The sequence below is a fragment of the Gossypium arboreum genome, chromosome 6 (genome assembly GCF_025698485.1).
Source record: "Gossypium arboreum isolate Shixiya-1 chromosome 6, ASM2569848v2, whole genome shotgun sequence".
Lineage (NCBI taxonomy): Eukaryota > Viridiplantae > Streptophyta > Magnoliopsida > Malvales > Malvaceae > Gossypium > Gossypium arboreum.
The window spans coordinates 140,887,653-140,914,391 of NC_069075.1; the positions used below are offsets into that span (position 1 = coordinate 140,887,653).

Genomic DNA, 26,739 nt, shown 5'->3' on the forward strand with positions numbered 1-26,739 from the left:
TATACTTAAATGATACCCTATCAAGATTGTTGCCATGTTCAATTCAAATAGAAGCATTCACTGAATTTTCTCTTAACTTATAGAATAATATCATGCATCTATAAGCATGTGCTCTGTGACATTCAGTAGGAAATATATAATATACAAATAGAATGAAACAGATAGGATAGTAATTCATTCATTACTGCTCATGATTGAAAATTTTCATTTAATTTCATTCATACTACAAGTCAGCAACTATATATATATATATATATCATAATATGATATAGTACAGTATTATTATTCTCTTCAGTTGTTGAACCGTTGTCAATTAAATTAGGTACTTATAAATTAATTCAGTGTAGGGGCAACTCTCCATTTTCAGTGTCATAAAAGTGTAGAGATCTTCTTGTTGAGTGCCACATCAACACCATTGTAAGCAATGGGAGCATACATCCATAGATCATCAGAGCTTAAAAGCTGCAACCCATGCATCATGCAAAAAACAAAAAAAAAAAAGGCAATTTCATATTAGTAATTTAATGGTTTAAGACCCTAATTTTGTTTCAATTAGGGTATCAGTAAATTTTCTTTTTCTCAGTTTACCTTGATTTGTAGCTGCAAAAACTTGACATAGTGGACAGCCTCTTCAAGCATTGTGCTGATATCAACCTGTAATTTCATCAAATTGAATGTATTAATTATAAATTAATACAAACCCCATATTTTCTATCAAAATAATATATAAATCCAATATATAGGTTATACAAGTATAATGATTTGATCTCTCTACTATACTCAAATTTGAGATTTAATTTTTTACTTTAATTTGATATATCTCATCTCTTTCATTTTATAATGTCATTAGCGAGAGCGAAGTTAAAAAAATAAAATTTAGAAACAAAATTAAATTATGTATTTTATGAGTTAAAATATAATTTTACCAGTTCGATGGGACCCTTTTATCACTAACTAAATCAAATAGGTAACACTATTAAAAATAATTATTTCGATTATTAAAATAATAAACAGGATGCCAAAATGGAACAAAAATCAACCAATTGGTTAATTACCTTAGTTCCATTGGGGACAAGGTGCTGCAAAATCCTCAACCTCTCATTAATCCTCTCTCTTCTTTTCCTTGCATAAAGACTTTGGGGATCAGTTGCTGATCCTCTACTAGCTCTTGCCTTTCCGTTCAAGTTAAGAGCTTGAGAAGCTTTGGTATCCGAGGTTGCACCCCCACCATTACTATTAATGTCTTGACAAACACTATCGTCCTCTGAACTACATGTTGTACTTGAACTATGTCCATTTTCCACACCAATGTAATTATTACATTCCCTTTCATTGCGGTTCTTCTTTGACCTCTGCACATTCTTACAACCTTTTGACATTGCCTGCACATTCCAAACCATGAATTAGAAAACGCTATAACAAGACACATACACATATATACATGAGTGTGTGTATGTACCCGAGGTCGTTTCTTTGTGTTCAAATCTTCGATGACATTGTTGACATTGCCTTCCATTGGAGTGCTGGGGAATAGTGGGGGAAACGAGTCAAATGACATGGTGATGTCATTTGTTACAGCAACATGATTTGAACAGGTAAGGTCGTAGGTTGCAACAGAATTGTAATCGAAAGCATTACTAGAAGGCAATAAAATCTCATTGATTTCAGGGTTTATAAAGCTCAAACCCTCATCATGTTCTAATGGAAACGAGAAATCAAGGTGGTCATCAATGGAGAATAATTTGTTGAATGAGTACTCCCATTCTCCATTCGGGAAATTTGCAAGTGACTCCATTGAGACAAAATAGGAGGAGGATTTTTGGGGTTTGTTTGGTACTTGAAGGGTCTCAAATGGTGGTTTGAGGTGAGCTAAGAGAAAGAGACATTTATATATCCCAAAACCCTAAAAAAAAGTTGAAATATATTATAAGTCTCTATACTTTTTAAAATTTTAGAATTTAGTCTCTTTATTTTTCAAATGTCAAAAATTAAGTTCAGCTGTTAACATTCTTAATTTTTTTTGGTAAAATTTATTAATCGACATTTTGAAATTAAAAAAACTCACTTAATAGTCATGTAAATAAAAAATAACGTAATGAACCTAAATTTAATAAAAAAATTAACAATATTAATAATTGAACATGAATTGTGAAATTTGAAAAGTAAAGTATTAAATTTGCGACAATAAGAATATAAGGATTAAATTCTAAATTTTTAGAAAGTATAAGGACTTATATAGCATATTTTACCAAAAAGAATGTAAGGGATTTGACTTATATTAGTTTATAGAGTTTCTTTTTTTATTTTTATTTTTAAATTCCAGATAATTATTGTGTTACTAATCCAGGAGTCCACTGTGTGGGGCCAAAACCAGGCAAAGTACAACTCATAAGGTGGCTAAGTTCATGAATTGATAGATTAAAATAATGCAAAAAGGGTTACAATGACCCTTAAACACCTTGGACCTATTAAAAAGTGCAATTAAAATGACTTAAGGGGTCTAACAACAATCATTGAGAGGTCACTAAATGTGATTAATTATGATTAGTGAAGTTATATACACTACTTTAGAATTATTTTTTAAAAGTGTTTTTAAAAATTATTGTGAAAAAAAGTTTTAAAAACTATCGCAACAAAAAGTTAGAATGTTTGATTTACATGTTATGTTATAAAGCAAAAGATAATAATTTAAATGATATTTTAAAATATTAATTTTAAATATTTTTAAACAATTAATATAAATTATTTGTAAATTTTAATTTAAATGAAAATATATTAAATTAACATACAATCTTTAATTCTTATCAATTAATAAAAATTCCATAATTGATAGAATAATTGAATCAAATACTGAAATATACTTCTTTCCTCATTTCTTTACTATTTTGTAATATTTTAATATTAATAAATATTTAACATAGATTATAATATAAATATAAAAAAGTATATTAACTTATTGTTAATATTATGATATATAAAACATAAAATTTAAATGTTTTAAATAATTAATATAAATTATTTGTAAATTTTATTTTTAATATATATAAAATTTGTATTTAAAATTTGACCCTTAATTTTTTTTTGAAAGTGTTATAAGCATGATACGATGAAAATATAAAATTAAATACATATCTAATTAACTATAAATATCAAATTATTACAACATAAATAAAATCACAAAACTATTACAACACAATTAAAAACTAATACAATGTAAACTAAATCGATAAGAGTAGTCTTAATTTGGCCCCAATTTTTTAATGTAAGAACGTGGGAGTCTTTCCCTTGAATATAATAAGCATGAGGAATGTTAGAAGATTAAACAAAGAAATTGGAACAAAAGGGACGGCCAGATCGTGGAAAATGAGTATGACATTTGTGTTTTTTTTTTTTTAAATGAACTTAAAATTCCGACAATGTAACCGCCAAACTCGCTCCTTGTCCTAAACGGGCTAACTGGCACCAACCCTAACACTTGTTGTTTTTGCAATTTAATCCCTTTTCTTATCTTCTTGCTATGAAAAACTATCAAATTAATATTATCCATAGGTTAGATAATTGGTAGTGTACAAACCCATCTCTTTACAACTCAGTTTTGACGCTTCAAATGATATATATACACATCTTCTAATATTATAATAGTATTTATCATACACGTAAAATTTTGTATTAAATCGAAAAAATGTTACACATTTTTAATTTACTCAAAATTTCAAATCTTTAGTATAAAGTTTAGATCTTGGACAATCCCTTCTCTTTTAGTATAAATAGATTTTGTGAACAGAATGTGATAAGTGTTTCTGATAGATTTATATTAGCCTTATACTAAAAGTATTCGATAATTATGTTTAATACATATTCGAATATGAATGAAAATATATGATCCTTGAAATATATATACACATATTTATACTTATATGGTGGGTAAGGTTGACTCTCATAGCCAATAGCTGCACAAAAAGCATGCAGCCGATGAAGAGTTTTATTTATAACCCTAAACCATGTGAAAGTTATAAATAAAAATGCAAAAAGTATAATTTGTTCCCCAACAGATGATGAAATGTAATAACCAGACAGGCATTTTTATTTTCGAATTTCGAGCATCTTTCTTTTTTTTTCATGTTTATAATTTACGTGGCAAATTAATTAAGGACATGGATTAGCCATGTACGTGGCAAATGAACTAAAAGATGCTCCATGTTTAAAATTATACCCTAAATAAAATGAACTAAAATCTCTGATCAGATTTTGTGAACACCCAAACTATAGATATGAATATAAGTAACTTCGTGAGAAATAAATAAATAAATTAACCCAAGATTCCTTCAAAGCTGAAGCACTATATCTATGACAAACTCATTATGATCCCACTTGTGGGATTTTAGTTTATATATATAATAGGTTCGTATTTAATACATTATCAATTTTGAGTGAGGTTAATTAATTTAGATTTTAAGTTATTAAGGTTTGAGATTTAGGGTTTTTAAGTCAGATCATTATAAGTTGTTCAAGTTCTTTTAAGTATTTTGGGTTTTGGTTGTTTCGAGTCTATTTATATACGCTCAAACCCATATCTTTTTTATTGTTATAATAGTAATAATATCAACTAAACTATGGTTCAATCAACATATAGTTAAGTCAAATTTGAATTCAAGTTGATTGGATCAAGTTTTTACCTTGGATAGCAAAATAATCAAATATTGAATTAAACATGGTAAAAAAATAGATAATAACATATAATAAAAAAGATTTAAAAATAAATCCAAATAAGCTGATTGAATTCGAGTACGCTGAGTCGCATTATCCTCCTATTTATGGTTTAGGGAGAGGGACGATGGGTAGTTCTAAGCTTTGTGCCAAAAAGAACATATATGATCAAAACTTATAACGAGATTATTCAAAAAAAATTCAAATAATTACATTTATAATGATGTATTAAAATCTAATTCATTAATAACATATAAAATTAAACCTCGTTGATATGTTAAATATAAATCCATATATATTTATATACTAATCCACGATGTGATTGATAATTAATCCATTAGATTACCTGAACAAAGCCAAAAACATACTTCAGAATTATTGTACTTTTAAGAACCCTATGATTCCGCCGAAACCCTCGTTGAGAAACTTACGTGTCAGCCGGAGACTTTTTAAGTTTTTTTTATAAATTTTTTATTTATGAAAATTCTTTGTTTTGAAGGGAAAATTTTCGATAAGGACACTTGGTGTTGTTAGGAGCTTTGCACCGGCCATTGCACGACCTTTCAAACAACAAAAACTCTAGCATGTCGGAAAATTTGTAGGAGCAAAATCATGTAATAAAAAAAAAAATTAGTTGCACTGAGTTTTTTTTAACTTGTCAAAATCTGATTTTATTCTTCATTTTGGAATCTAATATTAGCTGTTCCATCCTCACTAATTTTCACTAATTTCTTGGTATTGGTTTACATTTTTTCTCCTTGATTTTAGGAAATAAAAAATGACAAAATAATAATATAAGGTGGGATAAATATCAATTATATATATATATGAACTCTAATCTAGTACAATTATACACATGAAACATGAATTGTGGTTCATATATATATATATATATATATATAAAACTTTGATTTTTACTCAATTGTACATATTTAAATAAATGAATACATAGATTTATTCTTACATTGGATTAAGATAATCATTCGTGTATGCAATATATCAACATAAAATTATGATAATTCGATAATATTGTTAGTGATTTATGAAAATTGAATCAAATTAAGATTTCATGCATAAAATCGCACAACTTTAAAGTTCATATATGACATTACACATTAGATTAAAGTTATGCATAGTTTTTATATTTATCCCTATAATGATTGCAGTTTTAAATTCTTTTAAAATTAGAAGGATTGAATTCCAAATGAACAAAGAATACAAGGATTTAGAGCATTCTCATTGCCTGAATGAATTGCTACATTCTTTTCAAATTTAAAAACATGAAAAGAACATGGTTAATCCTATGATAAAAAAAAAGTATTTCTTAAAAAATTATCCAAAAATTAAATACACCATATGAAAGAAAATAATCTTTAAGACGAATAAACTGTGGGTCGACTTTAATTGACAAAGATGAAAGGGATTTTTTTTGTTTAAGTGCTAAATAATTTAAGTAAAGACTTAATTAGGTATATTCGTATATATGTATATAATAATTAGAGAGATAAGTCTCCAAGAGAATGAAATGGAGTAGTGTGAAAATTAATATAATTATTATTGATGTGTTGAGAAGCCATGTTAACGTGGGGGGAGTCGTGGTTGGTAAAACTAAGCTTTCAATTTCTTCAACAGCATCAACATGATAGAACTTGTTGGTACAAAAGGTGGGGTTCGAGAGTGGATGTGATTCATACACTGTGTCGAGGTTAGTGGTGGTCTGAAAGAATTTTGAAAGGTTTTAAAAGAGATACAATTGTTAGTGTCAAAGCGGTGTTTTGGTGTCTTCTAGTGATGAAGAGAACTTAAATTATTAGTGGTTAATTTTCAGGTTGTCACTTGTTGTCTGTTTATTTAAAGTTAGTTGTAATGGTAGTTTAGTTGTAATGGTAGTTTAGAAAAAAAAAAGTGAGAAAAATATAAGAGCAAAAAAAAATCGACGTAGCCAATCTTTGTTAACGTAATTCAGACACAACGGTCTTATGTCTACGAAACCTCATCTAATGAATGATTTTATTTTAACGATCATCTGAATCATCTGAATCATCTATTGACTTAAGCCTAATCTATCCTTACATAAAGAAGTAATTGCAGCACCAATACTAACCTCAACTGTTACAAATCACTCACTCAAATATCTCACAATACAATCAATAAACTCTCCAAAGAATACCCAAAAGAGTGTCAAAAAAATAACCACAAGAACACAACAAAGCTATGGACAAAAACATTCAAAAAATTACTCTTTGATGTGCGGCACAAAACAACCTATTTGTAGGCTTTACAAGTGATCAATCAATAGTGTTTTGATAGGTTTTAAACCCCTATTTAAAAGTTGAAATTATCCTATTAGTTATCACATAAAAGTTTTTATAAATTAGTCTTCCAACTATTCCGAAACTCTCTTGAACAAATATGATATTTATCTCCAAAAAATAGCATTTTAATAATAAGACTTTCATGTTAACTCAATCACCTCAAGCAATTCAGTTGAGAGTCTTAACACCCTAGTCAACCCACACTTCTAGTTTTGTTAAATATGTCACTTTCAAGTGAACCAAACTTGGTACAAATGAAACTTATTCAAGACCCGAGTCAATCGGCTAAGTAGAGAAACAATTTTGTTATAACAGGACATGGAATAAGCAATAGCAACTTTCCCAACAAACACATAGAATTCTCTTTTTATTTTATCAATCACGCCTTTCGTCTTTGTCACAATATCTTCATTCTTTTGTAACTATTAACTTTATCACAATAACTTTTTTTTTTGTGATAGTTAATTTTGTCACAATAGCAAATTCTTTTGTGACAAAGTATGTTAAAACTAAAATTATTAACAATAGAGCAAAAAAAAAAAAACATGTTTTCACACCTACATTTTATTACTAAGATGTGACTTAATCATATTATTGAAAGTTTGTGGTAGAGTTATAGAAGACTTTATTTTATGTGTGCTAAGATGTGATAAGAGGAGTCTATAAGTAGATCCTAACATGACCTTGCGACCATCCATTGATGGTTAGCTATTAGGCTTACAAAATATATTCAATTTAAAAGTCTAGTCAATATCAAAAGTGCACGAATATTATTGCAATAATATATTACAATGAAATACTTTCAAAATAGAAAAGGATTAAATCCCTATAGGGATAATATTAGTTTAAATTGAGCTAATGTAAACAAAATTGTTCGACTAATCTTATGGATTACCATTCTAATAGAACTCATAGAGCTATCAATATAACCAATTTGAAGGTAATCACTCAAGTAATTAAGAACTTAACAATCTCAAATTTAACTTTCCTAACAACTATAGAATTAGTGATTAGTGGATTCAATTGGTGAATTAATGGTTAAACATAAACTTGTTGACCCTAAATATATTTCCACTAATCCTAACCCCTCCGGGTCTCTTTGACTCGCCTTGAAAAGTAGAATTCACCATTAAACCCCAGCTCCCGCTTGTAAGCCTAGCATACACCACATCTTTTAACTCATTGTGCTTAACAAGCTAGATTGGTTTGGTCAACTAGGGTTAGATCTCTTATTTTTCGTAATTCTAATCATGCCTATAGTCGTCAATTATAAGCATGCGTTAAAATCACCAATCTAAGCAAGCAACAATATAAGTCTTTACAACAACTTATTTAATCATCTTATCACCAATATTCGCCACTAATCACATAACAAATTAGTTATCCGTGGATTTAACAGTAACAATGGAAGTTATCAACATTAGAATGCAAAATATAGAAGGATTAAGGTCTAGAAATGCTAATTAAGTGTAGATATCCAAATTTTTGAGAGCCCAAACTAGATCCTCTTACACTAGACTTGTCTAGTAAAATTTGAGATTGGAACTAAAGAAATTTAAGATTTTTTAATTACAAAATAATATCTAATAAAACCATTAAAGTAGATATTACATGGAAAGTAAAATTTCTACAATTGAGGAAGATAGACCATTTGGGACCTGATTTTCATGTATCATTGATACGATGGGGTTTCTCGAGGGCTTATAACAATGCCTAATTAGTTTACCTAAGTTTATTGTTAGAGCGACCTAACAGTGTGGTTAGGACACAACTATTGGCAGTTAATCAAGGTGTTGAGGCAATTAAGAGATGAGTGAAAAGAATAATGCTACAAGCAGTGCCTGCTGCATCTGGCACTGCTCAGCCTCATAACTTGCCATTTTTAAAGTTTTCAATTTTTGTAAACAAAATCTTTTAGTTGTAATCTTCGCTAATATTTTGGACGTGTGCAAGTCCATTTCTGAAGACCAAACCATTTATAGAAAACATATCTTGAAGATTGGTTTGAATTGGATTAAGCAAACCGGTTTCCTTATTTTAAGGAGTCTGGATCGGTCGGGTAACTTGGTCACATATACTGAAGATTTGAAGACTTAAGCTGGACTTATTGAAAATATTCTCCGTGATGATTACCTTGCTACTTTGGTAGGAAGATTGATTGTAAGTATGTTAGCAAATCAAAAGCAGTTTAAATACTTGAGATTTGTATAGGTTATGTACTAAGAGTTTTAGCACTTATACATTCAATAATGAACTTGTAATTGTGAAGGCATTGAGTGTGAAAACAAGTGAATTACTTGGTTTCTGGGGGGGAAATTTAGAGAATAAAGATCTAGATCTTAGGTACTAAAGTGAGGTTGTTAAACTGGTGAGTGTTAAAACTTGAATCACTTGTTATACTAGGTGTTATGATAGTAGATTATCTCTCTGAACAAGGTCCCACAAACTTCGGGAAACCGAACTACATAATCATATTGTTGTGTTCGTATTTGTTTTTCAGCAATCCATGAAGCAATTTGCATTGCTCGAAGCACTGCTTCTAGCACTACTCAAGCATACTCTCTCATAAGGTAATGCATCTCTTATTAGTTTCTGAAACTTTCAAGTAACATTATTGTTAATATGTATTTCTCTTATATTAAATTATTATTTAGAAACATAAGCATTATAAAGTTTTCAACTAATCCGAATTTTAATATAAACTAATAAAAATAAAACTAAAATGCAATTAATATTTTTGACAAAAGAAATTAAAAAATAAATCACAAACCAGATTAATACTAAAAAAATTGAAATTAAATGAAAAAAATTAACAAAAGTAAAGCCAATATATTACTAAAATTTGTTCTAAAAGGAAAGTCAAGCTACTAGAAGTTTTAATTTTTTCCTCCTTCATCTTAGTTATATATACATATACAAGTATATATATATATTTATTTATTTATGTGCATAATTAATTTCTACAAAGCATCTCAATTTTTTAAGTATTAGTGTCTATATATAGTTCATTTATATTATTGTCATGAATGGGGACAAAGAAAATATCTTCTTCAATTGGCCTCCCTAAGAATTTTTAGGTATATTAATTCTTGAAATTATTACTCTTCAATTAATAAAATATCAATTAATTGTTTTTTGGTTAAATTCTGTTATTAGTACATGTACTTTATGAAAGTTGTGGATTTAGTCCCTATGCTTTAATTTGTTCAATTTACGTCCGACCCAAACAAGAATGATTAAATCCGTTTGATTAAACTCAATTACTAGTCCTGTACTACGCATACAGTTGTAAATTTAGTCTATATTCTCCAATTGAATCATTATAAGTCCCTAAACATATTACGCATATGATAGTGTGTTTGATGTATTGGATTTTAATGAGGACTGAAATTTTAAAATTTGAAAAGTACAGATACTAATAACTGAATTCAACCATTATTTTTATATAATTGTCTTATCTTTTGCTTGTAATTATTAAACTAAAAAAAAAGTCAATGCTCACTGAACTTGTCTTTTATAGGTACATATAATAATGGTTAAAGAAAATATAAAGTAATGAAATGTCAACTTTTAGTATTAATGTAGTATTACATCATGGGAAATATGGAAAATTATACCTAAATAATAATTAAATGAAGGGGTCACTTATGTGCATAAATAATTAACAGACTTCAACTTTTATTTTTATTATTTGGTGGGAGAGTTGGCTGACTAAAATGAATCATAGAAATAAATTTAAATTAGTTTTGCTTGTTGTTCATGTAAACATACAAAAAAATTGATTTTTTCATTTTTTAATATATCTTTTGATTTTTAAAATAAGAAAAAAAGAAAGAAAGAATTTTGAAAATAAAATATAGTTGGGAAGAGCATGCAGATTTTTTTATTATAAAAAGAAGCATATAATTGTACTTTTATTTAGTTAAAATATCTGTATTCTTAATCTACAATATATAATATGTGTATGTCTGTATTTGTAAATGGTGATAAGTTGTATGAAGACCATAACTATTTCTACTTTCTAATATATATGAGGTAAAATTATAGTTTTCATCCTTCTTTAGTTTTTATACTCTAATTTCACGTAATCTTATGCTTTATTTTTATAATGTAATTAGATAGTTCAAATAATTAACATCGTCAATTATTCCACTTAAAATGTGGACGTAATTTCCTTTTTTAGAGAACTCTTCAGACTATGGGTGTAATTGAGCAAAGTTAATCTGAATATTGGAAAGTTTGGGCTTGATTCAATATTCGGGACTTGATACTCAGCTCAAGCTTGATCTGGCATCAAATTTTAAGCTGGAGCTAGAGCTTGAATAAGCTCATTTATCAATTTTCGTTCTCAAGTCCAAACACAAGCTTGAGCTCGTTTGTATTTAAGCTCTTTTATACAATAAGGATAAAAATGTAATTTCATATTATAAAAATCAATTTAAATGAAAATTTTGATTATGCCCGCAACATATTCGAATCAGGTATTACAGTGCATGAATTTGACTCGACTGATTGCTCGAGCTCAGCTCGATAATTACCAAATCAAATTTGAGTTTTTTCAAGTAGAACTCAAATAGCTTGTAGGCACCAATATCTCATTTACTTGCTTTAGACTAACCAACGAAATTATAGAAGTAGAGGACCAAATTATGTCAAAATTATTTCGATTAAAATGTTGATGTAATTTTTTTTCTTAATAACACTCTTTAGACTAGGGATATAATTGAGCAGAGTCAACCTAAATACTAGCAAGCTCGAGCTTGACTCAAAATTCGGGACTCAATAATCAACTAAAGCTTGATCAAACATCAAATTTTAAACTCGAGCTAGAGCTTGATTAGTCTCATTTATCAATTTTCGAACTCAAGCACAGTTAATTGATATTCAAGCTCAAGCTCATTCGTATTTAAGCTCTTTTTATACAATAAGGGTAAAAAAATAATTTCATATTATAAAAATCTATTTAAATAAAAAAATTCGATTATGCCTGCTACCTATTCGAATCGAGCATTACAGTGCATGAATTCAACACGGCTAATAGCTCAAGTTGCTCGAGCTCAACTCGATAATTACTTGATTGAATTCGAGGTTTTTTTTAGAAAAACTCAAATAGCTTGTGAATGTCTTATTTACTTACTTTAGACTAACCAATGAAATTATAAAAGTAAAGGACCAAATGATGTCAAAATTATTTCGATTAAAATGATGATGTAATTTTTCTTCTTCTTAAAAACACTCTTTAGACTAGGGATGTAATTGTGGCAAAAAAACAAAACAGAGACTAGGGATGTAATTGAGTAGAGTCAACTTGAATACTAGCAAGCTCGAACTTGACTCAACATTCGAGACTCAATACTCGGCTTAAGCTCGACTAAACATCAAATTTTAAGCTCGAATTGGAGTTCGAATAAGCTCGTTTATCAATTTTCAAACTCAAGTTCAAACCCAAGCTCAATTAAACTCATTAGTATTCAAGCTCAAACTCATTTGTATTTAAGCTCTTTTTATATAATAAGAGTAAATATATAATTTCATATTATAAAATATATTTAAATGAAAAACTTGATTACGCTCACGAACAATTCGAATCGAGTATTACAATGCATGAATTCGACTCAATTGATAGCTCAAGTTGCTCAAGCTCAACTTGATAATTACCAGATCAAGTTCGAGTTTTTTTCGTGTAAAACTCGAATAACTTATGAGCACCTATGTCTCATTTACTTACTTTAAACTAACCAATGGAATTATAAAGGTAGAGGACTAAATTAAGTCAAAATTAATACATGCATTAAATTAAGTCGAACCTAAATAATAGCAAACCTAAAATTTGAAGCTCGATATTTGACTCTAACTCGATCAAACATCAATTTCTAAGTTTGGGCTAAGCTCAAGGCTTCAAGCTCAATTAAGCTCACTCAGCTCTTATTATATAATAAGAGTAAAAATGCAATTTCACAATATAAAAATATATTTAATAAATAAATAACTCAATTAGACTGACGAGTAGTTTGAATCAAATATTACGGAGTTTGGCTCAATAATTACCAAATTAAGTTTTTTTGTTAAACTCGAATCACTAGCGAGCAGCAGTGTGTTAGTCTCATTTACAACCCTAGGTTATTCACTTATTTCATGCGGGAACATAGGATTAAAAATAGAATAGTAGAAACGAAAAACAAAGGTCAATAAATGGTGAATTCAGCAACTTAAAAACACAACAATGGCATTAACAACAGAATCTCTTGTATCAACAAACAAGACCTTTCACTCAAAGCCACTTTTGCTCAAAATATTATTACAAATGCAATGAACACTCGCCTAGAAGAATATCATCATCAACAACACCTAAACCTTATATTATCATGGTTCAATCCACTAAAACTTTTACCAAGTGCAGCATTTTTTATTCAACCAAATAGACTTGTTAGGCCTTTAGGCAAAGTTGTAGCTATATATTGAAAACTCTAAAAAGTGCAACAAACAATGCCCATCTACCACCACCACAACACTTGTGAGATCAAGCCGAGTTTACAAGAACAAACAGCGGTGTATCTCCTAACCGTTCCCGACCCTGAAATAGAAACCGAGAAAGAATAAGAAAGGAAAGCAAACATTAATGGGTAACTGATATCGGGAGAATATGGTTTAGTTTATGCATGATTCATAGCACACCAGAAGTCAGAAACCAGTAGCAAAATGGTAAAAGTACTATGGAGGCCCCAGTACTAGGAGTCAGATTGCATTTTGCCCCCTTACCTAAAAGATTGGGCAAATTAATCCTTATACATTAGATCAACGAGTAAACTGATCTTTTTTGTTAAAAATTTCATCTATTTCTTCTGTTAAAAACTGACATTGCTAATAGAATAACCAAATGGTTCCATATGGCATGCCAAGTCTACCTCATGATAACATATGGGGACCAGTTTTTAATATTATAAATGGATGGAATTTATAACAGAAGGGTCAATTTGCTTTTTGATATAACGTACAGGGACTAATTTGGCTTATTTTTTGAGTAAAGGGGACAAAATACAATCCGACTCCTAGTACATGGGCCTCCATGGTACTTTTACCGTAGAAAAAGACTAATGGTCAGTAATTTCAAAGCTCTACTAGAGTGCTAGTTCATACATGGTCACAAATTTGCATTTGGTATTACATCCATGCCTTTATGCTTTTGTTGAATTTGATAAACAATGGTAATTTAACATGAAATTAACTATAATAAATTTTAGTTTTATTTTAAAAGAAATGATAGAGATGCTATTGTACAAACCTCAAATGAACAAAAAGGATAACAACTAGTTCATTAGAAATCAACCACCTTTGACACCCAACATAATGTTCATAACAGAACAAATATATAGTGTTAGAAGCTGACATCGAAACTACTATATGTTTGAGAACTTACTGCTCAGCCTAACATGTGCTAGTGTTAGGCCAAGCAGTCTAAATAAGTAGGCAGGGTACAAGCAGGTCCACTGCACACCTATCAGACATGTCTTTTGGCATTAGCATAGGCTGAAAAAGAAGATTAACACTTTGCAACTATGAAACTCGAGCAGGAATGAGATTCATTGTTTCTCAAAAGAACTCGCAATTAGCTTTCTAATCATCGTAAGCAACATCTAGAATACTTTTTCCTCTACAATACTATGACATTTGTTTGTTTTCTTGCTGTTCAAAAGATGAATTATGATTCTAAATATTTATTATTAGTCCCTAAAGATGCCTAACTACAAACTTCTCCATGGCATATTTTTATTAGAGTTTATAAGCTCAACCTTAGTTTTATCAGTCATTATGGTTTCAAAATATGTGTTTAAAGCTCAGGTTCATCACACGAACTGTGATTGATAAGGCAGCAAGAGGTATGAGATTAGCACCACATACCTTTAAACCTGATAATTCGATAACACAAGCACACTCCACAACATGCACGCCGACTCGCTCTGCAAACGAAACAATCATTCATGTAAATAGCAAAGCAATGCTCTAATACGACAAAAAGGAAATCCTAAGGCAATCTCTTGTAATTTCCCCTTAGTTCAAAGGCTCACTCATAGCAGCTCACTCATAGCAACACACTAGCATATTACTTTTGACGTTTTTATATAAAATTGAACTACCAAGTAGCCTAATCGCAGCAGACAAGGTTCCACCGGTGGCAACGAGATCATCTATTATCAAAGCACGTTCTCCAGCTTGCACGGCACCGACATGCATCTCCATTTTGTCTTTTCCATACTCTAAAGAATACTCCTCGGAGATAACCTCCCCTAATAAACATCAAAAAATTTAACAATTACCACAAAGATCACTAAACAAAATGCAACAATCAACAATACTCAACAAAAATCATATTTATATATATACCAGGCAACTTATTGGGTTTCCTCATAGGAACAAACTTGGCACCAATAGCCAATGCAATAGGTGGACCAAATATGAATCCCCTTGCTTCTATACCTGCATTTTACCATACAATTATAAAGAAATATGTACAATATACACTATTAAAGTAAAAAAAAAAAAAAAACTATTACTGGAAATTACCTGCAACAACAGATATATTTTGCCCTTTGTACCTTTCAACAAACAAATCAATAGTATCACTAAATGCTTTGGTATCAAGAAGCAAAGTTGTTATGTCTTGAAACATGATCCCTGAACCAAAAAATGAAAAGAACAATTAAAGGATAAAAAGAAAAACCAAAAAAAGGGATCGAAAGTATGTTTTGTTTGAAACCTGGTTTGGGGAAGTTTGGGATGACACGAATTGCAGAAGAAATTTTGGGGATACGAGGGTCTTGTTGTTGTTCATCTTGAGACGCCATTTTTTGTTTAGTTGATTTTTTAACTGAGTTGGTGACTCGCTGATGAAACTCAACACGGGGACGGGTCGACTCGGATGATATTGATTTTGGGTTTTGCGGGAGAGAGCAAAGTAGCTGTGAAAGAGGGAGTCTGCCTAGTTGTCAGAGTGACCAACCCTAATAACCAACAGGGTAAACTACACCCAAGGTCATTGAACTATTAGTAACCATACGTTTTGGTCACTAAACTTAAAAATGTTACAAGATGATCATTGAACTATTTGAATATTTTTATTCAAGTCATTGAGTTGTTAATATCACTATTGTATGGCCTTCTTCGCTCACATTGTCAGTTCCAATTGAAAGCTCTATAGTTTAGTTTTTTTCATGAATCAGTTTTGAATCGAAATTCAAACAACTTTCTTTCCCAATCTTTGACACTGACTATCAAATCAGCTTGGATCTAATGTATGTTTTTCTACTCATCGATGAGTATTATTTTACTGTACTGATCGTTGAATTGTTACTTGAAACTCACCAACTAAACTTGAAAAAAAAAAACTTAATAACCTAATGACTTAAATGCGAACTTTCGAATAATTCAGTGGCTATTTTATAACTTTTTGAAATTGAGTCACTAAAATACAAACTTATTAATAGAACAGTGACCTTGAGTGTAGTTTGCCCTAACAAATATCAAAAATAAATAAATAAGCAACCAACTGTAATTTATTTATTTTATTTGACGTATTTGACATTGGCTTAAATATCTTCTTATTGTGTCTAGCTTCGGCACAAAAATTTAAATTTGATTTAATTCTATTTATTATAAAAATAATAAATTTAATTTAATTTATTTGAAATTAAAAACATCCAAACTCAAAACAATGAAAATTTGAATCTAAACCATCCAAATAAATAACTTAAAATAACCAAAACTATAAGTGATAAAATTGGTAATGATGTTACCCAAAAATCAACTTCAAACTTAAATAATCTGAACTTATCACAATTCAATTTTAAAATTACCCGAACAAAATTGATAAAAAAATATTAAAAGTTTATTTAATCCTATCTAAATTGACCTGATCAAAAATCAATCCAAATCAGCACGACCCAAAATTGATATAAAGTTATAATCCTAGTTCCAACTATTAAGGATAAAAAAAATTGGAACTTAGAACTAAACTTGTCTATTTTTTAAAAAATCAACTTTGTTTCAAATTTTGATTTAGGGTAGAGGTGTTAAATGGTAAAGTCGGAATGGATTGGAGTTAATTTATATATGATATTAGTATATTTTATGTTTATTCAAGCTCAACTTGATCCAAAATATAAGTTTAAAGATTTTTCTAAAGCTATTCTTATTTGTAAATGATTAACCTAAATTTATTTCGAGTCTGCTGACATTATTTTCAATTTAGTATTTAACATTTAGATGTTTTTCCTTTTATTAAGAATTTAAAGTTAAATTCTTTTATTTTTTTAAACTCAAATAACTTAACATATTTTTAACGTTTACATAGTATTATATTATTGCATATAACAATTTTTTGTGATATGAATCACATAACATATAAAAATAAAATAAAATATATTAAAAATGTAAAACGGGTCGATCGAGCTCAAGTCTTGAATGTTGAAGTCCAAGCCCGACTTATATTTTAAACAGACATATTTTTTGCTCAAGCCCATTTTTTAAAACTTTGTACTTTCAGCCTGGCTTGAATAAGTAACCCAACCCAAGAACAGATCTAGTTTAAGAAAAAACGAGTACATTAAGTTAGAAAATATATTAAAATCATGAATAGTCATTATCATAAAATAAAATAAATATTATCTTATAATAATCTGGCAAGTTATTAGGTGGGCTTTTTTTCACAAGTGAGTATAAATAACAAAATAAAGCTGGACCAACTAAATACTTGGGTTGGGCTTTGTCCAAATGCACTTGTCTGAGTTTGTATAATGTATATATGTATTAATTATGCTCATTTGTTTTTAAATTATACTATTAAAATAGTAAATTGTTATGGGTTTTAGGGTGTAGTGTTCGGACATATAGTACTTGGAGAAATTAGGTTTGATTTTGAAGATGACATTAGTAGAAGGGGTGGCTATAAACTCGAAAAGGATTAGTTTGTAAACTCTTCAGCTTTTGAAAAGAAAAAAGAAGTAAAAATACCATGGAGGCCTTTATATTGGATGGTGTATTTTGTCCCCTCGACTCAAAAATATAGGTAAATTAGTCCTTGTACTTTAGCTCAAAGAGTAAATTAGTCATTTTATAAAAGTTTTCATCAATTTCTATTCTTAAACTCTGGCATGAAGTACACGTTGCATAACTGTCTAGTTATTTTTGTGAATCACGTTAGTTTTTAACTGTAGAAATGGATGAGGTTTTTAAATAGAAATGATCAGCTTACTATCTAATCTAACGTATAAATACTAATTTGCCCATATTATAGTAAAGAGGGGAAAATAAAATTTGACTCCTACTATAGGAACATCTATGATACTTTTACCAAAAAGAATAAGAATATCAAATTGCACGTTGTATCTGTCCATCCAAAGAGACCTTTAAGACCAATCTTAATTGCTCGATTTCACACAAAGCACCTCAACATTTGGGGCAAGCAACATAGATCATTTGTTACTTCAAATCAAACCCAATGACACTAATATGCCTTTTGAAGAAAGAGTAAGGTGACTTATGACATATACAATTAACTAAGATAAAATGGATCAATTTTTCATGTATGTCATCCATGACACGACCAAATGCATTTATGATTGACCCACTTCTATTGAACTAAAACACACAAAAAAAAAAAAACCCATAATTTGCGTAATCCCATAATTCTAGAAAATGTCAAAGGGTTCCTTTGACAATAAGCCAAAATTTCCAGAAGAGACCAACATTGCTATAGTTATTTGCTTTCGTGTAGTGTTTTGTTTTCCGACATAAACAAGTTTTGCACCATAAAAAGGAAAAATAAAAATAAAAAAAACCCACATGTCTTTCGTTTTCGTAACGAACTGTGTCTTTGAAAAAATATATATGTGATAAGTTCAATGATTCTTCATCGATTGGATAAAATTTCAGAAAACGAGAAACCCATGTTTGCCTTTGTTTTTGTACCCAGATTTTCGATAGGTGAGCTGAAACTGAACTATAAAAAAGAACCAAAACAGAACAGTGCTTGATTAGGTAAGTGATGACTTAAAAGGCGGTTTTGCCTGCCCCTGTTTGAACTATAATGTTGCCATTCTTATGTATTATTTCATGCTTATCTTATTTTTTTAATTTGGATTAAATTAAATGTTTTTTTATGCATGGGTCATTTTTGTTCAACCGTCTTAAACATTTTTTTTTTCCTTTAGTTTTTTAATTTAAAATTCATAGCAAGGCGGATTTTACATTAGGAGAAATTTTCATTTAATTAATGAGCTAAAAGCTCCTACTTGCACTTACATTGGTCTCTGATTCATGGATTTTAGTGATCTAACTTTTTTTTAATTAGTAGTTTAAACTAGTTGGAGATCAACTCATATGAACAACGAAATAGAAAAGATAGAAAAGATCAAACACAAATTTTACATAAAAAAACTCTTCTGAAGAGGATAAAAATCACGAACAAAGGAGGTTTCGACTTTTCACAAAATGAGTAAACAAACGAGAGTACAATATGGAGAAAATCTATATATACTAAATGTACAAATTCAAACCCCGAAATATAAAACCCTAACTCGAGAACAAAATGCTCTCCGTAACTACCACGAAAACTCTCACCAAAACTCATCTGCGACTATATATTGTCCCCCCCCAAAAGAAAAACCTTATAGTACTGCATCTTTAATTGACTTCTTAATTGCCCGCTCAAAACAGGGGTATGAGATCCCTTTAAATAAGCCAAGACTAGAGGTTTTAACTAAGAGAAGAAACCAGATTTATGTAGGGAACACGCCGCCAAGTCGCAACGTCCTCATTCACGTCATCACAGTGTCATTTGTCGTCGCAACGTCGAGAAGCTTCTCATCGTGACGTCACTGTCTATTCGACACCTCACAGAACCCTACTTAAATTTGTCAATTAGATGGATAGAGTTTGATTTTGAATCAAGTTAATTAGAATTTTAATTTTTGTAAGGGTCATTTTGTATTTAGGTTATTTCATTAGTTTAGGTCATTTAGGCTAGTAAATCAGGATTTTTTTGGATTTTTGTCGTCATTTTCTAATTAAATTAAATTAAACTAGTTTGACTTAAATTAATTAGAATGTCTTTTTACAATTATAAATATAAAAACATGTTCGAGGAATTATTTGGTGCATAATCAAATTATTATAATATAAATTACTTAATTAAAAAATACAAATCATAAAACTAACTAGTTAATAATAAGATTCAAGATTCACGTATTTTAATTAAAACATATTTGCAATTCAAATTAAAATCAACATATTCATAATTATCATAATTTTTGAGAGGGAATTTATTCAACCAGTCTAATCGAAAATTGATGAGGGTATCGATTCAGAACACGATATTGATTCTATTAATCGGGGAGTGGGTGTTGCAGTGTTTATCCCGATGTTTCGCGTAACTTCCTACAGCTTTCTAGAGAACCAACATAATCAGTTGCAACGAATTTAAACTTGTCTTAATACAAAGAACCAGTTTGGTCAGTTGGTTCATCTATTTAATTTTTTTCTTTTTTACATTTTTTTAACGTTGTTTTTAAGAATATCATATTCCACGACTTTCAATTCCCAACACAGAAAAAAAATCTAAAACTGTCATAAATTCCCACGTGTTAAATCAATACAGATAGAACTAAACTGCCAAACCAAACCCTTAACTAACATGTGAACACAACACAAGTTGTCAAGTTTTCAGCCTCATGTGAATCATAAGTCTATAGTATTTATAACTAATTATTTGTAAGGATAAACTATAAAGAAAGTCATTTTTGTTTGTCTCAGATTACATTTTGGTCATTTATATTTAAAATATTATATTTTATTCACTTACGTTATCGTTTTGTTACGAAGTGGTCACCCTACTGTTAAGCTCCGTTAGCTCCCTATCAGTGGTCCTATGTGGCGATCTAAAAGGGTTTTAAATGCCAACTTGAATATCTTACATGATAGTCCAAATTAAATTTATTTAATTAAAAATCTACTTTCATCCTAGCACTTGGACATCCAAGTTGGCATTTAAAACCCATCTGAAATGCCACATAAGACTGTCATTAGGAAAGTAACGGATTTTAACGATAGAGTGATCGCTTCGTAACAAAACGATAACGTAAGTGACTAAAACGTAACATTTCTAACATAAGTGACTAAAATGTAATCTAAGTAAAACAAAAGTGACTATTTTTATAGTTTACTCTTATTTGTAACAAACCCAATTTTTTAAATGTAATTTTTTATGATTAAATTAATTATAAAGACTTGATTTTTGTTCACACGAAGTATTAAGCTAAGATTTGCTGTAAAGGTAATAATTAAGACAGTAATAAATTAAGACTTGATTCATTGGAATCATATTCATCGGCCAATGCCGATTTTCCTGTCGGAAGGTGCGGAAAGTGAGGAAATCAAATCAAATCCCTTTGAATACAACAACAAAAAAGGGTTAAATTCTATTATTAGTCTCTATACTTTGTGAAAGTTTTGAATTTAGTTCTAGTGCTTTTTGAATTGGTCAATTTTAATCTTGTAATTCGTATGGTCAAAATGTAATTTGATCAATAGTAGTTAAATCCGTTTAATTAAATTCAATTACTAGTATTGTACTATATATACAAGTATAGATTTAGTCTATATTCTCTAATTGTATCATTCTAAATCTCTATACTTTTTAAATTTTGAGATTTCAATCTTGATGCAAAATGATAGTCCACATATGGAAATAGCAAGTTGAAATGTCATTAGGCATATGAGAAGGTTAAAGTACTTGGGAGATCCCTCTATCATTAAATGGACCAATTTAGTCCCTATACTATTCAAAAGAATCAAATAAGTTCAAATTGTAACAAAATTAACATTGACTATATAAAAAACGTCTTGAATTTGTAGTTCAATTTCTAAATGTAAGATTTCATTTACGAATTATAAAAACTTTAAAAATATTAATTTTGTTAAACAATAAATGATATTTTTAAACAATAAAGTTAACTCTATTCTAATTTGACATTATTTGATTCTTTTTAATAGTATAATGGCTAAATTGATCCATTTAATAATAGAGGACTAATTGAATCAGTCCCTATACTAGAAGGACCTTTTAGCATATTCACCTATACAATAATATGTTTGTCTCAACAGATTTTGAAAATAATAAAACTTAACTTACACATTTCGTAAAATAGAGGGACTAATAGCAGAATTTAACAAAAATAAATTGTTAGTGAAAGTTTCTAGTGAACGTACATTGTATGAGGTTTCACCGCCCCCCATTACGCCCGTATGATCGGCAACTAATGATCGCTTGGTTCCAAAGTACTATCCCCCTCCCCGATTTTGCGTCGATTCTACTTAGTGAAATGAATGCATTATGGGGTATAGCCTTTGGGTGGGTCTTCACTATGGCATTATGCATGTGACGTTAGTTTTCAACCAAAACTAATTTAGATTTTAAAAATTTTCGATTATTTTAAGTTCGGGTTTGTATTATCTTAAATTTTTTAAAATTAAATTAAATTCATTTCATATTACTTATTTAGATTCAAAATATTTTAAATTTAAATTTATTTTTATATTCAAATTAGGTGGATAATTTAAAACGACATCGCTTTAATATTTTGAAAGGTGAGGGGTGTTAGTATTTTGACTTGTAAGATATCTTCATTTCCAAGTCTTTTCAAGAGAAGAAAAAAAAAAAAAAAACAACTATACTCGCTTGAAATGTAAGGACCCACGTAGTCTACTAATTACTTCTGTCACTTGCTTGCTATTTTCCCAGATTCAATTTTGAGGTTTTTCTTTGACCCACTATTTAAAGGAATCTTCTCTTAGCCAGAAAGAAAAAGAAAAGGGTAAATGTATATTTTGGTACTTAAACTTGGTTTCACAGTTACCTAAACTTATTTTTGTTCAATTAGATACACGAATATGACTTTTTAGTTTAAATTAGTACTTGAACTTGACTTCATATTTCAAATTGGTTTAAATAAGTTATTTACTGTAAGTAAACACGTTCATGGGCTGAGCTATCTACTGAAGCCCAAAGGCTCGCTCAAAATTTGAGGGGGTTTGGGCAAAATATTGGGCCCAAAAACGGGCTTGGGTAAAAAAATAGGCCCCTTTAAAACATTAGTCGAGCTCAAGTTTAACCATTCAAGGCCCAAGCTCAACCCAACTAGACCTATTTTCTATGTTAATAGTATATTATACTATGTTATTTATATATATTATAACACATAAAAATGCAATCTACAGTAATATATAATATTATTAAATATTAAATTTTAAATAATATAAAAAAATTAAAAGAAATTATGGGTGAGCTTAAAATGGGCTTGTGTTAGTCATTTATAAATATGGACGGACTTAGACAAAATTTTAAGTTTATATTTCAGTTTGAGTCTAGCTTGAGCAAACGTAAAGAATATTAATATAATGCTTAACCTCAAACCGAACCCAATCCAACACATGAATACCTCTAACTATAAGTACTAAATTCAAGTACCAAAATATATAGAAAAAGAAAAACTCGATTAAACGTGCTCCTCCATCTCCCCTATTATATTGCTTCTTTCACTCTCATCACAATGCCCAAATAAACTCTTAACAATATCTTCGACTTTAGCTTAACTTTCTCACCACTTGTCACGCAATTTCCTTTCGCCTACCCAATTCCCCCTTTATAAACCCTCAGTCACTCTTTTTTAGCTCACAATTTAGTCCCCAAAGCTTCAAAAACTTCTACTTTTCTCTATTGTTTGATTATGGCTTTAGAAGCTATTAACTCTCCAACCTCAGCCACCGCTCCTTTCCGCTTCGATGATACTAATTTACACTGCCTTGAATCCTTTACTAAGCGTAAGCGTTCAAAACGACCACGTCATCTCGACCATGTTACCGCCGAGGAAGAATATTTAGCTCTGTGTCTTATCATGCTAGCACGCGGCGGTGGCCAACGATTTCCATCTCCAACCACCATGCCGGAACCCACCTCGACGGAGGAGCAGAAACCGAGTTACAAGTGCAGTATCTGTAACAAGGCGTTTAACTCTTACCAGGCTTTGGGTGGACATAAAGCCAGCCACCGTAAGCTTTCCGGTGGGAACGACGATCAGACGACATCGGCGACCGGGACAGCCGGTGGGGTTGTTACATCATCCGGCGGGAAGTCACATGAGTGTTCCATCTGCCATAAAAGCTTCCCTACGGGTCAGGCCTTGGGAGGCCATAAAAGATGCCACTACGAAGGTGGAACGGGTAATAATAACGCCGGCGCCACTGCCACCGCTAGCAGCGTGACGGTATCTGAAGGAGTGGGGTCAACCAACACAAACACCAATACCCATATCAGTAACCGGGATTTCGACCTCAACATGCCGGCTTTACCGGAATTCTCGCCAGCTAATTTCTTTGTTTCTGCCGCCGGTGATGATGAAGTGCAAAGCCCACACCCTGCTAAGAAGCCATGTTTATCGATACCACCCAAAATCGAAGTCAACTAAACAATTTAAAACCCTCTTTTTAGTTTTAGATAACAATTCCATGAATTTCTGTTGTTTTTTTTTTTTTTGGTGAGACGATTTTTTCCTGTACATAGAGCTTTGAACAATTCTTCAGTCTACTGTTTTTTTTAATTAATTAATTAGTCGGCTCAATTCAATTAAATTTATTTAATTCCATTAATTATTATTTACAACATATTCACTGTTGTATAAGTTCGATAGCTTTAGTCTCAAGTTAGTGGTGGGTGGCAAAGACGGCGGTTGAAGCTTCACTTTTGGTGCATGAAAGGGATGGGTGGTTTCTTAACAGGTGGTGGTGTTGTGACACCATAAGGATCACGTTCATGTCCTCTTTTATGGCTTCTTTTATTGTTATGTTCGAGAGAGAAGCATTCAATCCGATTAACTCCAATTAAATTTCATCTCCTTAATTTATAGTGATGTAATTCGAAGAACTCAAAATTTAAATACGAATAATCTAAACTTAAATTAAATGTAATTTAAATTAATTTAAACTCAAATGAATCTAAAATTAATCTAATTTAATTTTACACGATTCAAAAGCAAATAAAGATGCAGTAATAAAGGTATAGAAGTAGGGAGTGACTTGACTTCTTAAAAATGATAAATTTATTATTTAATTTTTAAATTTTATAAAATTAGGTGTTAATATAATGATAAAATTATATTTTTATCTTTTAATAATTTATGAAAATAATTTTCATAACCTAATAAATTAATAAAATGGGATCTTAATTATAGTGTATAAGAAGTTTTGAGGTGGAGGGTGATGTTTGGTGTGGATAAGAAGATAGGCATGAATGAGATGGAGAAGTGGGGGGATTTTCTTTATAAGGGGTTTTGTTTAGGCAAAAATTAATTACAATTATAGGAGGAGAGATCATGATTTTTGGAACAGTCAGTTTATTAATTTTTAATTTTTTATTCAATCGATTCAATTGAAGAATTGATTTAATTTTTTTAGTTTCAATTTAATTTTTATTTGAATTAATATATTAATTAATTTTAATTTGATTAAGTCGATCAATTGATGTAGAGAAACTTCTTCTTTGCTAATTTTTTTATAATTACCATGCGATTGCCAAGCCCTATATTTTATTCATATAATATTAGTTGTATTTGATGAAGATTAAAGAGTTGATTCGATTCCCCTTTGATATCTTTGTTTGATATCCTTTTTCTTGTTTGTCATATGCCACTATTAGTGTACAGGATGTGTGAACTATGAAGGGGCTGTGTGCTGTATCTAAGCTAATAGCCATATGGGAAATGTCCGAGGGGTGGTGGTGCTTTCCCTTGTTTTGCTGTCTTCCATGTGTCGCTATTTGGGTGTGTGCAATTCATTTTACGCGTATAGCAACATAAAGCTAGCTATGCCTATGATTTCTTCGATGTAGTCATCCTTTTCTTTTTTTTTCCCCCTTTCATTGCAATATAATAACACGACATAAATCGGTAAGAGTCTTATGAAAGATTTTGTATTAGTGGTTATATTGTATTTTTTATTTTTTATATATTAGATTAAAAAATAAATTAATTTTTATTAAAAATTTAATTCATTTATACTATTAAAACTGCAGAATAACCGAACGAGCTTATGTAGCGTACAAGTATACTTTATTCTAATATACAAGGATCGAGTTAAATGTATAATTTTTAACATAATAACCAATTTACTATTTAATTTAACGTATAGGAGTTAATTTACCCCCTTTTTTTAGTTGAGGGGAAAAATGCAATATAATTTTTAATATAAGAACTTTCATGATATTTTTAGCGATTTAAATTTGTGTCATCTAAATATCAAAAGTGTTAAAGAACTTTAACCTTTGTTTTAAATAAACCTTGACATGTTGGCATCGATAGCTCTAAATGCGAAAATAGAGATAGACAATGATTTTGGCCCTCTCAAAAATGATAAATTAATTTATAGTCTCATTAAATTTTATAAAATCATAAATTAATTTAATGGTAAAATTACACTTTAACTTCTCAAAATTTATTCATTCATTTTTTAACCCTGGATAAATTGATTGGGTAGATAAAGTTGAATGCAAATTTTTTTTTCTTTTTAATTGATCATATGTTTCATACGGACATGTAATAGGAATATGGAATAATATGAAGCAACCGCCCATGAAAACCCATATACTATGCAATAAAGTTTACTTTTAATCTTG

The 26,739-nt window shown here is 29.9% G+C and overlaps 3 protein-coding genes across 3 annotated transcripts; 1 reads left to right on the plus strand and 2 right to left on the minus strand.

The window, feature by feature from the left end:
• Positions 1–369: 369 nt before the first annotated feature.
• On the minus strand, positions 370–1,795 carry LOC108484862 (transcription factor RSL2). The gene is made up of 4 exons (XM_017788752.2): positions 1,460–1,795; positions 1,056–1,382; positions 589–654; positions 370–462 (listed from the first exon to the last, which is right to left on the minus strand). The coding sequence occupies exons 1-4, from the start codon at positions 1,793–1,795 to the stop codon at positions 370–372; spliced, it is 822 nt and encodes a 273-aa protein (XP_017644241.1).
• An 11,436-nt stretch (positions 1,796–13,231) lies between these two features.
• On the minus strand, positions 13,232–16,043 carry LOC108486773 (adenine phosphoribosyltransferase 1, chloroplastic-like). The gene is made up of 6 exons (XM_017790990.2): positions 15,778–16,043; positions 15,585–15,695; positions 15,405–15,497; positions 15,158–15,307; positions 14,922–14,980; positions 13,232–13,596 (listed from the first exon to the last, which is right to left on the minus strand). Exons 1-6 carry the CDS (start codon positions 15,863–15,865, stop codon positions 13,543–13,545), a joined length of 555 nt encoding a protein of 184 aa, XP_017646479.1. The 5' UTR covers positions 15,866–16,043; the 3' UTR covers positions 13,232–13,542.
• A 7,563-nt stretch (positions 16,044–23,606) lies between these two features.
• On the plus strand, positions 23,607–24,701 carry LOC108486772 (zinc finger protein ZAT10-like). Its single transcript, XM_017790988.2, has one exon. The coding sequence runs from the start codon at positions 23,801–23,803 to the stop codon at positions 24,536–24,538; it is 738 nt and encodes a 245-aa protein (XP_017646477.1). The 5' UTR covers positions 23,607–23,800; the 3' UTR covers positions 24,539–24,701.
• The last annotated feature ends 2,038 nt before the right edge of the window (positions 24,702–26,739 follow it).